At 33.3% G+C, this 14,574-nt stretch overlaps 1 protein-coding gene across 1 annotated transcript in view; it reads right to left on the bottom strand.

The window, feature by feature from the left end:
- Positions 1 to 14,574, bottom strand: part of LOC143211137 (uncharacterized) — a 505,477-nt gene that overhangs the window by 211,177 nt on the left and 279,726 nt on the right. The window contains exon 4 of the mRNA XM_076428597.1: positions 12,035 to 12,080. Within this exon, the coding sequence (XP_076284712.1) occupies positions 12,035 to 12,080 (46 nt within the window). The remainder of the gene's footprint in view (positions 1 to 12,034; positions 12,081 to 14,574) is intronic.

Raw genomic sequence — 14,574 nt, 5'->3', positions numbered from 1 at the left:
AGGGAGAAAATGTAGTAGAACAAACCTAATTGATTCTAAAATTTCATTGTTTTACCATATACAATTTATAAGTACAAGACAGAGTTCGACAAAAAATGTATTTAAATACAAATGTCGAATAAAGTGGGTTTTTTCTAAGTGGGTTTTAAACCCTGTTTATTCGAAATTTTTATTTAAATAAAATTTTTGCCCAATTCTGGTACAAGATATTTTGAATCTACAAAGAACTTGAAATACAATAACCAATTTCTAATTTTTATCAAATTTCACTTACTGCAACTATGTATTCGTGATTGTTGCATTTGATTGGGCTCTATTTAGAGTGGTTAAAATTCCAAACAAGGGTAGAGGTAATTATTTTTCTCGGCGCACAGGTTCGATCAATTTTCTACACTAAATGAATATAGCTTGATCGAACCTGTGCGCCGAGAAAAATAATTACCATTCTTTCAAAAATAGTGCGATCGCGAAAAATACCTCCTTTACCTTAAGGGTAGAGGTGTATGAAAAAGATTTTACCTAAGAGTATGTTTATATTGAACAAATAACTGGGATCTATCACGGATCAGGATCCTATATTCATTGTGCGGTTCATCGATTGACAATCTGGCATTCGAAGGTTAGGCGTCTGTGTGCGCTCTTCTACTTCTATGTACATACGTACAGGGTGGGTCGTGTCAACAGGAACACCTTTATGTCCATCCTGTTTACAGATAGTTGAAAAGCCCGCGGCAAACTGAGGTGTTCAAATTTGCAAGTGAAACGATAAAAATAAATGTGTCCCGAAGATTCTTAACCCACATCCATCCCTCAGTTTTCCAACATACAGTTAATGTATCTCTTGGTGTAAAATAGACGTGGTGACAAAGTGAGATGCAAAAATAAGTACAGCATGAAAATGTCTTCTTGGAAAATGAAAAACTAAAATAAGATGACACAAGTTTCAAACAAGATCTTTAAAGATGTGAAAAAAGAAGTTGCGCCGCGAAATTGTCCTGGATCTTGCATCTCAAGATCAAATTTTTCTTTTATTGCATAATGCGTAGAGTACAATGCAATAAAAAATTGACCTTGAAATTCAAGTTCAAGGACAATTTTGCGAAAACTCTATTTTTACAGATCTTCATTAATTCGAAGATGTAGACTACACCTATGGCATCCAAGACCAAACATTTCTTTACACACAGTATGATGTAAAAGATTTCAAGATGATCACGATGATCAGAGCTCTAGCTCTGCAGTTTCTTTCCAAATAGCAAGATTGTTTTAATTTCGTTAAATTTTTCGGAGATGATTAACCGAGGACACGGTTCATGGCAGATACAGTTTGCACATCAGACAATCCGCTCTCGAAAATCCGAAAGCAGCAGCCATTTCACGCGGAACGTCGCACAGTGGAGCGAACGGAGCAAATAAATGGACATGGCGATTACTTCTCATTGGCTGAAGATATTGGATTAAAACTTTACAGATTCTTTACCCTTATTATGTAGAGTACCTGTACTGAAAATCGTGCAAGTCCAACAAGTGGGTCAGGTTTATTCTGTTTCCATAGGTTCGTCCCAATTTTCTTCACTGAGATCACTTATTGTTAAAAGCTGAAATGCTTCTGGAAACAGGTCTTGTTTTTTTTTTAATTAACTGTGGTCGAAGAGAAGATATCAGTGGGTCAGATGTGACGAGTAAATTGTTTAATAATGTCTTCATTTGTAGCCACCCTGTTAAATTTTCTACTCTTAAATTCCCGGAACTTTCGGAATTTTTTATCTCTTGCCTCTTAGAAATGTCAATTTCGAACTTTTATATTTAGGCCCATGTCCGGAAAATACGTCGATCCAGCCCACTGTGCGTCGCCGAACTTTGCAAACACACTTGCCGAAATGACGTACGACATTCGCCGCTTAAAATGCCAATTCGTTCCGTAGTGCTGGAGTTTGTTCCCCTCGAGAAGCAAAAGCCAAAGGACCGTCTCGGAGAGTTTAATCCGTCAGTCAACACACTTGACCTCCAGAGCGCGCGTGTGCCACCCGCGCGCCCGATCCCGTCCTCCCAATTTCCGTTTGTTCCCGGTGAAGGAAGTAAGTACCAGGTTCCTCGTCTCTGGAATGTCTTGTAGCCGGCAAGCAATTATTGCATTCGCCGATGCGTTGCCGGCTCCGATGTGCATTCAGCCGGTTCGTGGCAGAGCAGGGGTGGCAGAAAATTTATCCCGGACAACAGCTGTCGGGTCACCTGTTCAAACAGCCGTATTTCGCGGCGCTATAAAATCGCCTCGTGTCGAGCCCCGGAGCCCCGGAGCCAGGTGAGACTGGTTTACATTTCTCGCTTCTCGACGTTACGGGGTTTCGAGTGGCGTTTTCGATAATATCGGAACTCCCGGGAGCACACGGGACCCAGCTACCAAGCTACCAGGCTACCAAGCGACCGTTGCAACGATGGAATTTCCAGGCCGGCTCTTTTCGGGGCCAATCGATTTAACGCGATTCCTCTCTCCCGGTCCTCCTCCTCCTCCTCCTTCTCTGCTCTCCTCCCCCCGCCCCTCGAGATCGACCCCTATTCACATCGACGGTAAACAGAATTCCGTTTTCGATTATGATTTACCTTTGTTTTCGACCGATCGATCGTGCCTGGAAATTGTAGGCCACCGAGACTATTGAAATTTATACGGTTGTTACACCGTGAACCGATACGAGCTTTGTACGCGTGTGCGACGATATACGGTCCCGTGTGTTAGCTGACTGGGTGTATGAACGCGGAAGCGATTGGCTTGTTAATAGATAGCTGATCGATCTGAATATTTGTATTCTCGCGCGGAAATGTCGACTAATCTCACTGTTATCTGCCGGTTTGACAGAGGTCTGCTTTTTTCGGAGCTGTACATTCGAGGGCTGCGCTAGTGCTGGTAATATCTTTTTTCACAGATGTTCATGGTGTTTTCTGATTAACCTTGGCTTCGTCCCATTTTCAAGACTAAACTAGTAATGTTGACAATTTGGAATGGTGACGTCTGCACGGATAGCATAGTGTAAAGTGTATTACAATCAGTGTTGGGCAAATTTTCATTTTGAATAATAAATAAACGTGTGATTCTAATTGCAAATAATACCTAAACTTTTTAATTAAAAGAAAGTAATTTAAATAATTCCAAAAGTATTTGTCAATACAAATAATAATTGAAATTGTAGTTGTAAATAACAATTAACTTTATTATATAATAATATTTTAAATAACTCATTTAGACTTGCTCAAATGATAGATAATTATTTTTGCTTTTTATTTGAATATCCAAATAACAAATAACTTTTTATTTAAATTTGTATTTAAATTAACTGACCAAATTTACTAAATTTAACTGACTAAATTATTGACCATTAACATCAATGTAATTTAAACACAAGTAATTATCGAGAACAAATAGAGCAACGAATAATAAGAATCATGTTATTCCGAATATACAGTGGGAGTACAAAGTATTCGTACACTTTTTTATAATTGTACCAAACGACCTGATGTTTTGTAAGCAATTAGGAGCATTGGTTTACTAAATAATCTGCAAAAAAGATTTTCCAAAAATTACAATTTACAAGATTGCATGCAAAAATGGAAAAGGCATTGTTTAAAACTTTTTTATTTGGAACCTTAATGAAAATTTGAAATGTATGTTTTGTAGATCTATGTTAGTTATACTCATGCTGAAAATTTCATCGAAATCAGGTCGTTTGGATACAATTATAAAAAGTAAATAATCAATAGAAGCAGTTTAGAAATAAAATGTACTATCGAAATTGTTGAAAAGGTGTGGAACTGAAAAGTATATGAAGTATAATAATCATGTTACAATAATTACTAGACTGTGGATCTTTATGCAAAATAAAAATGTTCTGTATTGATTGCGGAAAGCAGAAGTAAAATAAAAATTGATTTTATCCTCTACTCACTTTTTGCTACATTAAAAACGATATTACAATGTTCTTTTTTCTGAATCCTTTACTGTTTTATATTTCATCCAAATAGATTTTTTCATAAATGCATAAAGATCCGCAGTCTAATAATTACTTTTGCACTTCTGTAGCACTACGACGTATTCTAGAAACATGCATACGCACACAACGGATGCAGTAATATAAATTCACTGACCTATGCAACATGAATGAAAGGTCACATGAATTTAGCGTGACGGTGGAGTTAAAAAGATCCCGAATTCACGCGAATTTATCATTACCATTAATTGAGGTAGAACAGACCATTACAATTTAACTGCACCACTTCTCCGTACAGAAATTATTAATGATCCATCAGGTGGACTCGCTAAGTTGAGTGGAAAGTTCGTCCCGTTTTGTGCTGCAATATAATTGTTCTACTTTTAAACAATTATAATTAACCCGTTTTGTCAAACTATTTTTATATTGTTTAAATAATTATATCTATAATTATATTAAATTGTTAATTACAAATATACGTTCGTATAAAAATTACTTCTTCCTATTAACTTTTTATTCAAACGACACTAACTTTACGCTTGAACGAATAATACAATGGAGTCTAAAAATAACTGTAGTTGCTAAATGTTGTACTATACTCGTTCATAAATTAGGGGCTATAGTCATTCATAAAAATTTTGGATTTATATTCTGGCATATTTATTATTAAAATATGAACATTATTGACCCGCATTGGCTTATAATTTATTATGTATTAATTTAGGATTAACATCTTCTTAATCACGGGTAAAATTCATTTTTATTAGAATTTCTTAAATAAATCAAAGTCTGTTCGGATCTACAAGGTGCTTGGGAGTTATCAAAAGTGGTCATCATAATAAATTTTGTTTTTTTTTCTGTTTTATATTGTGAAATTAGCTTCTCTGATTGCATGTGACTTTTATAGGCATTCGTGTGGCAGTTAACGTGTTAAGTGTGGAATAACCTTTCTCCATTTTATCGTTCAAGTTCATAAGATTATATCAAGATTGTATCAGTAGGTAGTATTTTGTTAATTGATATAACGACGCTCTAAAATTGCGAAAGAGCTAAGTGTACAAATTAATTCGTACCCTTTGTAAATTTACTGATTATTTACAAACAACTAACATGCATTCTACTCCCCAAAATAATATAGATTTAGTTCATCCTACAAATAATTGATACCATGATTCAAAGATTTGAATTCAAAAAATAAAATGGTGGTGTACACCTTCTTTCAATTCCAAAGTCACCTTGAATACTTTAAATGGAGAGAACTATCTACCTTCTGTATATTTTGTGGGAATCGATAGAAAGTAATTAGCTTCGCGTAAAAATGTATTGACCTTCATACGCCCTAGCTCGAATAGTTAACGAAATACTATAGAAATAATTTCCAATACGTACTCAGCATGAAGTTGAGGGACATAAGTTAGAGCACCTACTAGCATCCACGTAGTAGGTACGTATTGAAAGTTATTTCTATAATACCTTGTTAACTATTAGCTCTAGGACATATGAAGGTCAATACAGTTTTACGTCTTTCCATGTAAAGAAACCAAGGTGACCTTGAAATCTCCGAAACGCCTTCACGCACAAACAAAATGATTACATCATATAATAATATTCCCGCTCAATACTGTGCAACTTTTTGTTTTTCATATTATTATGAATAATGCAAATATTAAAGATATGCGAGTCTTTATACAAAATAAAAATTGTCTGCATCGATTGCAAGAAATAGAAACTAAATCGAATGTTATTTCTTCCCTTCACCCCTTGCCCTACGATTTATTTTACGGTTTCAGTGATTAGAACTTTTTTGTAGTACGTATAATTTCCTAAAAAAGGAGAAAATTTATGTCTATTGTATGCTTATATATTCTCCAATAGCTGTACATTAACAAAATCAAATGACTAGATAAAAAATAACTAGATGCAATTTAAAATAGCTAAAAGATTCAAAGACTTTAAGAGTATTAACATATTGTTTCTACTACATTAACACTAAATCTACCGAGCTCTAAAGATGGTTGGCATATGTTGCTTTATAAAAATCACATCAAAGAATTTATATAGATTTTCTGTGATTTTTATTATATAATAATATGTGCTTGGATACAAAAATGTGTACAATCATTTCCAGTGAAAGCATCATTATAATTTCAATAATTGTAAAATGAAAAACCGGAATCCGGTCATTTGACTAGTGATGGTAGCTTAGTGTTAAAATTATTAGTGAAGAATATAAATAAATTTATATATTTATCTCCTGTGTCTTGCTATTGATGCACGAACTTTTTATTTTGCATAAAGATCCGGAGTCAACTAATGATCTTAAAGCAAACATAATTCGTGTTATCGGTGAGGTACGACCTGATTTATGTGCAAGAGTCATCGAAAATTGGGTTTGTCGTATTCACTCCACCAAACGCAATTGTGATGGTCATTTATGTGATATTGTATTTTATGTATAATGCCATCGAATGTGCTTTAAAATAAGAAGCAGTGAGTACTATCTTCCTTTTTCTATTCACTTTTATGTTATAACCCTAATATTTTTAATTTTTGATGTAGAAATTATTCTAATTCTCCTATTTTAAATTTATTAAATGATAGATTATCTTCCGTATTTTTCCTTTCATTTCAATTCAAAGTTCTATCGCTCTTATTAATACTCCGAGTGCTGTCTCGGAGTCATTTTTGACCGGGACCATCCCAATTGTCATTTAAGTACTCAATTTATGGCAATTAAAGTAACTGAATAGCTGTTTGATTGAGGATATCGGAAAGACTAATGTGTCTACATGAGATATCATAGAAAGTAAATTTTTGAAAATTATTAATTAGAGCTGTGAACGGTCCTAAGCCAATGCTTTAGGATAATATGTATATTAGCTATATACAGGGTGTCCCAGCTAACTTGACCACCTTAAATATCTTTGTTGTTTTTAAAGATACGTCAAATGTCTGAAGGATAGAGTTGAATGTTCAATGGAGCTCACATGATAGCAAAAATATTTTCGTTTTTATGTGATTTTTTTAGATATCAAGGTCACCTACATTTTTTTAAATGGAAGCACCCTATTTTAAACACCTTCAATGATAGTCCCTTTCATTAGGAATTCAGTGACTATAATTACCCATGCACGTATAAACTTTCTAAATAGCTCCTGGTCCATATAACAGACACAGAACATTATTATTTTGCATTAACTATTAAAAACTCGCAGTCTACTCGTTAATCACTCACTAATTTTCGAAGCCCCTTATTTGTAGACTTCATACTTAGGCTTTAAAAACAACAAAGATATTTGAGTTGGCAACGTTAGGTGACTCACCCTGTATATTTTATATTAGCTATATTATTATTATTATTATTAGGATAATATATTGCTTACGATAATAATATAGCTATAAAAATCGTCCGTTGTAAAAGACCCTGTACAAAGTTACGGAACGTCGGAAAAAATTAGGACCGAAGGGTCACTTCTGATCGGATAGACGCAGGTCTAGGTCTAATATGAGGTTGGCTCCCTATCCTCTAGAATAACTTTATTCGGGCCGTCGATAGTTGCGTTACGCTCAATCGGCGCGTAACGACAGCTGCGTAGCATTTCGTGAAGGCCCACACGGCCCTGGTGTTCGTTGGCCGCTATTAACGTAGCCGAAGGTATTATAGGTGTGTGTAGGGCTCGCAAGGTGTAGCAGGGCCGTACCATCTGCTCCCGCACGCGGCCCCGGCACGTGCTGCCAGCTGATAATAGCGCCTTCGATCCCGCCACGGCGACACGAGTGCTCGCGCTACGTGTCCGACATTTCAAGCGACTCCGGTAGACGCTGGTTGTTTAGACGATAACGAAATTTTCGGCTCGTGCTCGCTGCCAGCTATGCCGATTATTGAATTTCATGTGCCCCAGCCTCCTCGACCCTGCTGTTTAATTCCAAGATGCCCACCAGCCCGTTCCTCGCACGGACTTGTAGCTTCTTGCAGCAACAAGCTTCTTTTTCGGCTCCTATTATTAACCCTCGAACGACAGACCCTTCTCGCACTTTTACAATTGAGCTTCTTAAACCCTTGCCGTACCATTTTCTTTACAGTTAAAGTGATTAAAACGTCTTTATGCACAAAAATGTCGTAGAAGGGAAAAGAAAATTTATATTTCTTCTATGGCTGCATTTATTTTAATGCGTAAATATTGATTACGAACGAGAATCAAATTTCATTTCATCTCAAACGAAACACATAACATTCATATTTGTTAGGCTTGGTTAAAATCTTCATTACGTGTCTGACTCGTTAAAATACGGAAAGGGTTTATCATTCTCAGCATTAATATCAATTTTTTTTTAAACATATTTTTGTAAAGTACTTTTTGTAGGTATATTTGTCTTTCTATCGTTCCTAATGTGTGAAATGCTGTTCACTCAAGTGAATCACCAGAAATTGACTAATTTAATTACGATTTTAATACTCTGGGTCAGGATAGACTTGGGCACCGTCGACGAAAGATTAACGCTAAACCTACCAACACCGGTCAAAATGACCGGTTCCAGGATTGTTATTTTACAATTAGAAAAATAATAAAGCTGATTTCATAAGAAATAGGAGCCGCACAAAGCCTAAATAAAATCAATCTTGTCATTTTTATAAGGGAACATGTGCCAGTTACTTTTAAGGCTCGGTAGGTTTAGCGTTAATAGAGCTGAAGTACACTGAGAAAAAAAAGTACATAGTTACTTCAATAACACGCGTGTTATTGTAATTTTTTTACTTCGATGAATATCAATGTATTCTTTTCAATAGTATGAAATTTAGAAGCAAATCGTGATGTATTTGAATTGTCTATCATGAAATGATTGAAAATATTATTCGATTCAATACCGTACATTATTATTCGTAATATTTCTCTTTTTCCTTCAATCAGATATGTTGTTAAAAAAATTTGAGATATGTATTGATTTATACTGGAATTGGTTTGAGGCCATATCTTACTTTTTTGAAAACATTGATGTCGAGCTATTCGCTTATATGATTGGCGGAAATGAGTTTTGCTATTGAAATTCAATAGTATTAAATATTACAATAAGTTCATATGATATTGGCACTATTCAATAGTACATCCTATTGAATCAACATATATTTTTTTTGTTTCGACAGGATTTTTTTCTCAGTGTACGAACGGTGTTTGTGTATATGTATGTGTTTATATTAACTGCCAATCCTATATATGTATAGCTAAATTTATAAAAATAGAAAATCAGAAATAACAGAAGTATTGTAAAATTACGAACAGTCTTTTAAATAAAACACTCGAAGTGTCAGGAAGTTTTTAGTGACAAAACTGAAAAAAATGCAAACGGTAAAGGGCAGACATTTCAAATAAGTATTAACCCTTAGCAAATAAACATTGCTGTACCATTATTCAAAATATTGTTTATATTATACGATATATCAGTATCGAATCAATTACTAAACGTTTTATTTTAGGTATTGTACGAGTAAAATTTTAAAAAAAAATCATGGAGAATGAAAATATTCTATTGTAGGACAGAAGTTTATTTAATTCTCCAGTTAAAATATCTCCGAGTTCAAAGAGTTAATTTCGAAGTGTTCATAATAATTTCATCTTTATGAAATAAATTGTTTCAAGTTGGTACTGATGGAGGAACAGCCTTTTAAATAAAACACTACAAGTGTTTGGAAAAGTTGTTAGTAACAGCTACAACAAAATTGAAAAAAAGGGAAAAGGGTAAAGAACAGGAATGACTTGTGCCTTATCAGCAACAGAGGTCCCAGTTTACGGGGACTCTTGTTTGGAGAACGATATGGATTATTCGGGGAACCGAGGACTGTGGGAAAGTCGAAAAATGTTGCCCCCATGCGGTCGCGTTCGTCGACTGAATTTCGTGAGAGAAATAGCTTTTTGGTCGGCGAGCAGAGCGCACACATGCGGAAAAAGCGTTCCACAGCGCTAGTATAAAAGGCCCTTTGTTAACTCATTACTCACCGGATCTATTGGGTTGACTGAAAAGTTACGTCGACATTAGACTTCGATTTTCAGTACTACGTGTGCAACACGGTTCGGTTATATTATGGAATGAAACAGCAAATGTCATAAGGACATTGCTATTTTCTACTATTTTCAGTTACGTTAATCTCATGGCTTTATCTGTTGAAGGAATGCAAACATCAAGAGTAAATGTTGGAATAATCTACGGGCAGGATCAGCTCAAACATTGAATGTAATCGATCCTAACCGGAAACGGAGGATATGCTCGAATTTTCTGAGACTTTAAAATGTTGATGCTGGGAATACTGGAACAATATAAAAATGAAGTCCATTTTTGGAAGAAATAAAATATATTTTGTTTTCAAGATTGGAATACTGACGATGTCTAAATATTAATAGTAAAAAACAAGGTACAGTTAGGAGCAAAACTGAACACACACACTTTAAATCAGAATAACTTGTTTATCAATGGACCAAACGACTCCAATTTCTCTGTAAGGCTAGATGAATTGGTTTAGTAAATGACGTCTAAAAAATATGTTGAAAAAGTGTATTTGGTAGGAATTGTGAAAAACAATAGCAAAAATGGATTTTTACGACTTGTTTAGCTGGGCCAATAACGAAAATTTAAAAGATATGTTAAATTATATACGCTCCGAAAATTTCAGTGAAATTGTGAACGATCAAAAGTGGTAAAAAGGTTGAAAATCTTAAAAAATTGCAATTTTTACCACTTTTGATCGTTTAGAATTCGTAAACCAATTAACCAATTTCAATGAAATTTTCAGAACGTACATAATTTATACGAGTTGACCAAACACATCTCTTAAATTTTCGTTAATTGGCCCAGCTAAAAAAGTTGTAAAATTCAATTTTTACTATTGTTTTTCACAATGCCGACCAAATGCATTTTCTCGATATATTTTTTAGACGTCATTTACTAAACTAATTCTTCTAGCCTTACAGAGAAATTGAAGTCCTCTAATCCATTCATAAAAAAGTTATTCTGATTTAAAGTGTGTGTGATCAGTTTTGCTCCTAACTGTATGTATAACAATATACATAAATGAAATCCAACTATTTTCATTATACTTCGAATAAAATATTATTTTAAAAGTATCTTTAGAAGAAATAAAATATTTTCAAGATTACACATATGTGTGCACAGGGTGGTGCCCTAATTGGTTTCTACTTGAGTTTTTCAGAACATTGTTTAAAATGTGTGTCAAACAAAAATGTGTAAATACAATTTTAGGAAATATTATCTTTCCATAGAAAACATGAATTGTGTTTTTTAAAAGGCACCTTACATTTTATTTATGAAATTATTAAAATATAAAGAAAAACAAATTCAATTATGTAAATCAATGATGTATCCATTGAATACTAATTTATTGTTTTCATTAATTGGTAAAGTACGCTAACATTATTCGAAATGAACGCATCGTTCTCATTATACAGCGAAGCGCAATAAATCTAGGTTGCTTTAATGTGCCATTTTCGTAGATAACGTTATCACGAACGAAACTAAGTGAATATATTTTCGACTTACTGTATACGAAGTTTTCAAGCTAAGTAAGTTTCTTGAGCAAAATATGCATGCAAAGGATTCTACTTTAGAAAGCATGGAAAATAATTTAGTCCACTGATAGTTAAAGAGATTTATAATACCGTTGCTTGCTACTCTCTTTCTCTCTCTTACTTTTACGTTTAAGTTGCTTAAAAGTTTCAAAGAAGTATAATGCATATCCACCATAATGCGGGATGCGTTTAAAGAAAGAAAGAAGGAGGGGGGCGGAAGTGGTTTAATTCTTGGAAACCTTTTTGTAACATTTACAGCAGCCTTGCGAGTAATTACTCATTTCTTCTTCTACATTAACGAGAATGCATTTGTTTTTCATTACTACATTATTATTATCTTTTTAATAATTGTTCAACCCGTGAATTCTCAACCTGAATCGTCTAAACGGTCAAACAATTTATTTTAATATTTAGAAGCAATCAGTATGTCTCCAGTGGGTGAAGTGTTAATAATAAAAAATATATTGAATTACTTACCATTTAGGTCACCAGATGAATTCACCTTAAATTTCAGCATGTGTAACTGTAACATAAAAGTTAATGGTACATTTAATATAATTACAATCGTATACTAGAATATTTAATTAGAAGCTATCATAATGTATCATACTAAGCTATTTGTTGCTTTGATGTTGTAATAAAATGTTTGAAATCGTTATATCATTATATGAAATAATTATTGTTACTAATTGTCTAAATAAATATTCAAAAAATTAATGCTTCTATTTTTCATAAAACGAATTGAAGATGTGGAAAATGATTAAAGTTATAATATTTGAAATTTTTTAAGCAGAATTTAAAATTTAAAAAATTTTTTTCTTATATATTTGAAATCGTCAATTATTGTCTTGATTATTAACAAGAGCATGCGTACAAAAAGGATCAAGGTGTTCAAGGATCAGAACTCCTCACAAACACTAATTATGCCTTGTTGAAGTGAGGCCGATGTAAACGTGCCAATTACATTGTTCTTGATTTTAACTTTCCTTCCTTTATTACATTTCGAGCATTCACGAGAATATTAATTAGCGATAAGCTTGTGATACAGGTGTGGCACATAACGAGGGAATTATTTTCAGTGTTTGTAGATGTGCCGGCGTGATATGTCTCGATCTTATCCTAATTATTACAGTTCGCTCGTTACGATTGAAATCTTCCTTGGCTTCTTGAACTTCATTTTCCCAGTTTGCTATTCTTACAGTTCCATAAAGATATCTTCAATAATGAATGATCGATCAGTAATTACAAAAATGAACGGAACAAACTTCTTCTGTATTACTCAGGAAACTATTAGTCACTAGATAAAGCTATCTGTGCTAGGGGTAAAAACTTTTACCCTATTCATACTGACTGTGAGTCACTAACTGTTAGGGCTACTCTAGCCTCCCCTAACCAAAATAATAAAATATACGTGCAGTGTTCACGAAAGTGTCCAAATGCTCAACATTTAGTTTCGTGAAACAGAGGGAGGGCGATGAGCTCTCGATACATTTAATTTGAAATACATAAATAACACACTAATGAGTATCAAAATTTTTATGGATAAGGTTTAATACGATTCCAGAAAGTATTTAAAGCATTTCAAATTTTTTGATTTACAATTGTAAATTTATTTCTTTGAATATATATTATGACGAATATGACAGACTGCTGATTTTATTCATTTTAAAACAGTGGAATACAATTTAAAACAGTGGAGGTATTGAAAAGATTTAAGGCCATCAGTCTATTAGTTTCACCTTAACAAGGTCATTAAAACAAGAATGAAATCTTTATTTGGCTCCTGAGTCTTGCAATCAATGCAAACATTTTTTATCTTGATATTGAATATCTGATTATTTTTAGTTTATTTTCATATCGAATAATTTTTTATTTTACATAAAGATCCGCAGTCTAATGATAAATAATAATGAAGAAGCATTTTTAGTACTCCATAGTTGTAGTTATTAAATTACTTAATTAATTAAATTACTAAGATGCTCAAAATGTTGGTCCACTGTTATATTATTTGTTTCTTAATTAATTGAAACAATTACGCTGTAGATCTTCATGAAAAATAAAAATTGTCCAAGCCAATTTCATGGAACTGAATTATAAAATGTCGAAAATAATATAATAATATCCTTAAATTCTTGGAATGTTTCTTTCAATTTTATATCAATTTTGTCGATGCATAAAATGTTGGAATTTTAAAAACACTGCATATTGATAAGTGATTTTTTAAAATAATGTGACTTCCTTCCGTTTTAATTAGTTTAGTTCATTTTGGACATATTCCAGTGAACGTGGGAAAATTTCCTGGAGGAAAATTTAGTATTACATATTTAACAGCACATATGCCACGAACCATTATTGTCGGAAGATCATTCTCAGGCAGTCATGTACTGCGAACGTGTCGACCACGTTCCTGTTAATCTGCGAAGTTATTTCCGGAACTCCGTTGCAATTCCGCGTTGTGTTCGGAAACTCCCAAAATAAATTATATCGTTTAGCACGTGCAATCGGTGTTACAAGTTTTGCAACTAAAGTCCAACAATGAAGGATTACGCGATAAATGACTTCGGTGAATATAAATCGCGATTCAATCGGAATTACCTGGTCGATAAATTGTAAAAACATTAATACTATTGTGCAATATTAATACTATGTGGTCAATAAATTATGGAAAACATTAATAATTTGTACGACTGTAAAAATTAAAAGTATTATTAGCTTGCTCAATATAAATCACGATGCTATGTGCACTTTTATGAACATTAGTAGTTTTCTAATATAAATCATGAGGAACAAAGAAATTGTATCAATAAATTATGAGGAACATCAATACATAGTTGTACGACCGTGAAAATATTATGTTTATGCAAAATAAAAAGTTTGTCATCCTTCATTAATAATTTTAATGTGGTGAAAATAATATATTGATACTCTTAGTCTTTTAATATTTTCACTGTTTTAAATTGCACTTGCTCATTTCTGTTATAAATGCATAAAATCCGGAGTCTAATTATTAGTTTGCC

This window comes from Lasioglossum baleicum, chromosome 8, assembly GCF_051020765.1.
Source record: "Lasioglossum baleicum chromosome 8, iyLasBale1, whole genome shotgun sequence".
NCBI classification, from domain to species: Eukaryota; Metazoa; Arthropoda; class Insecta; order Hymenoptera; family Halictidae; genus Lasioglossum; species Lasioglossum baleicum.
This window is presented reverse-complemented; position numbering and strand designations above follow the sequence as displayed.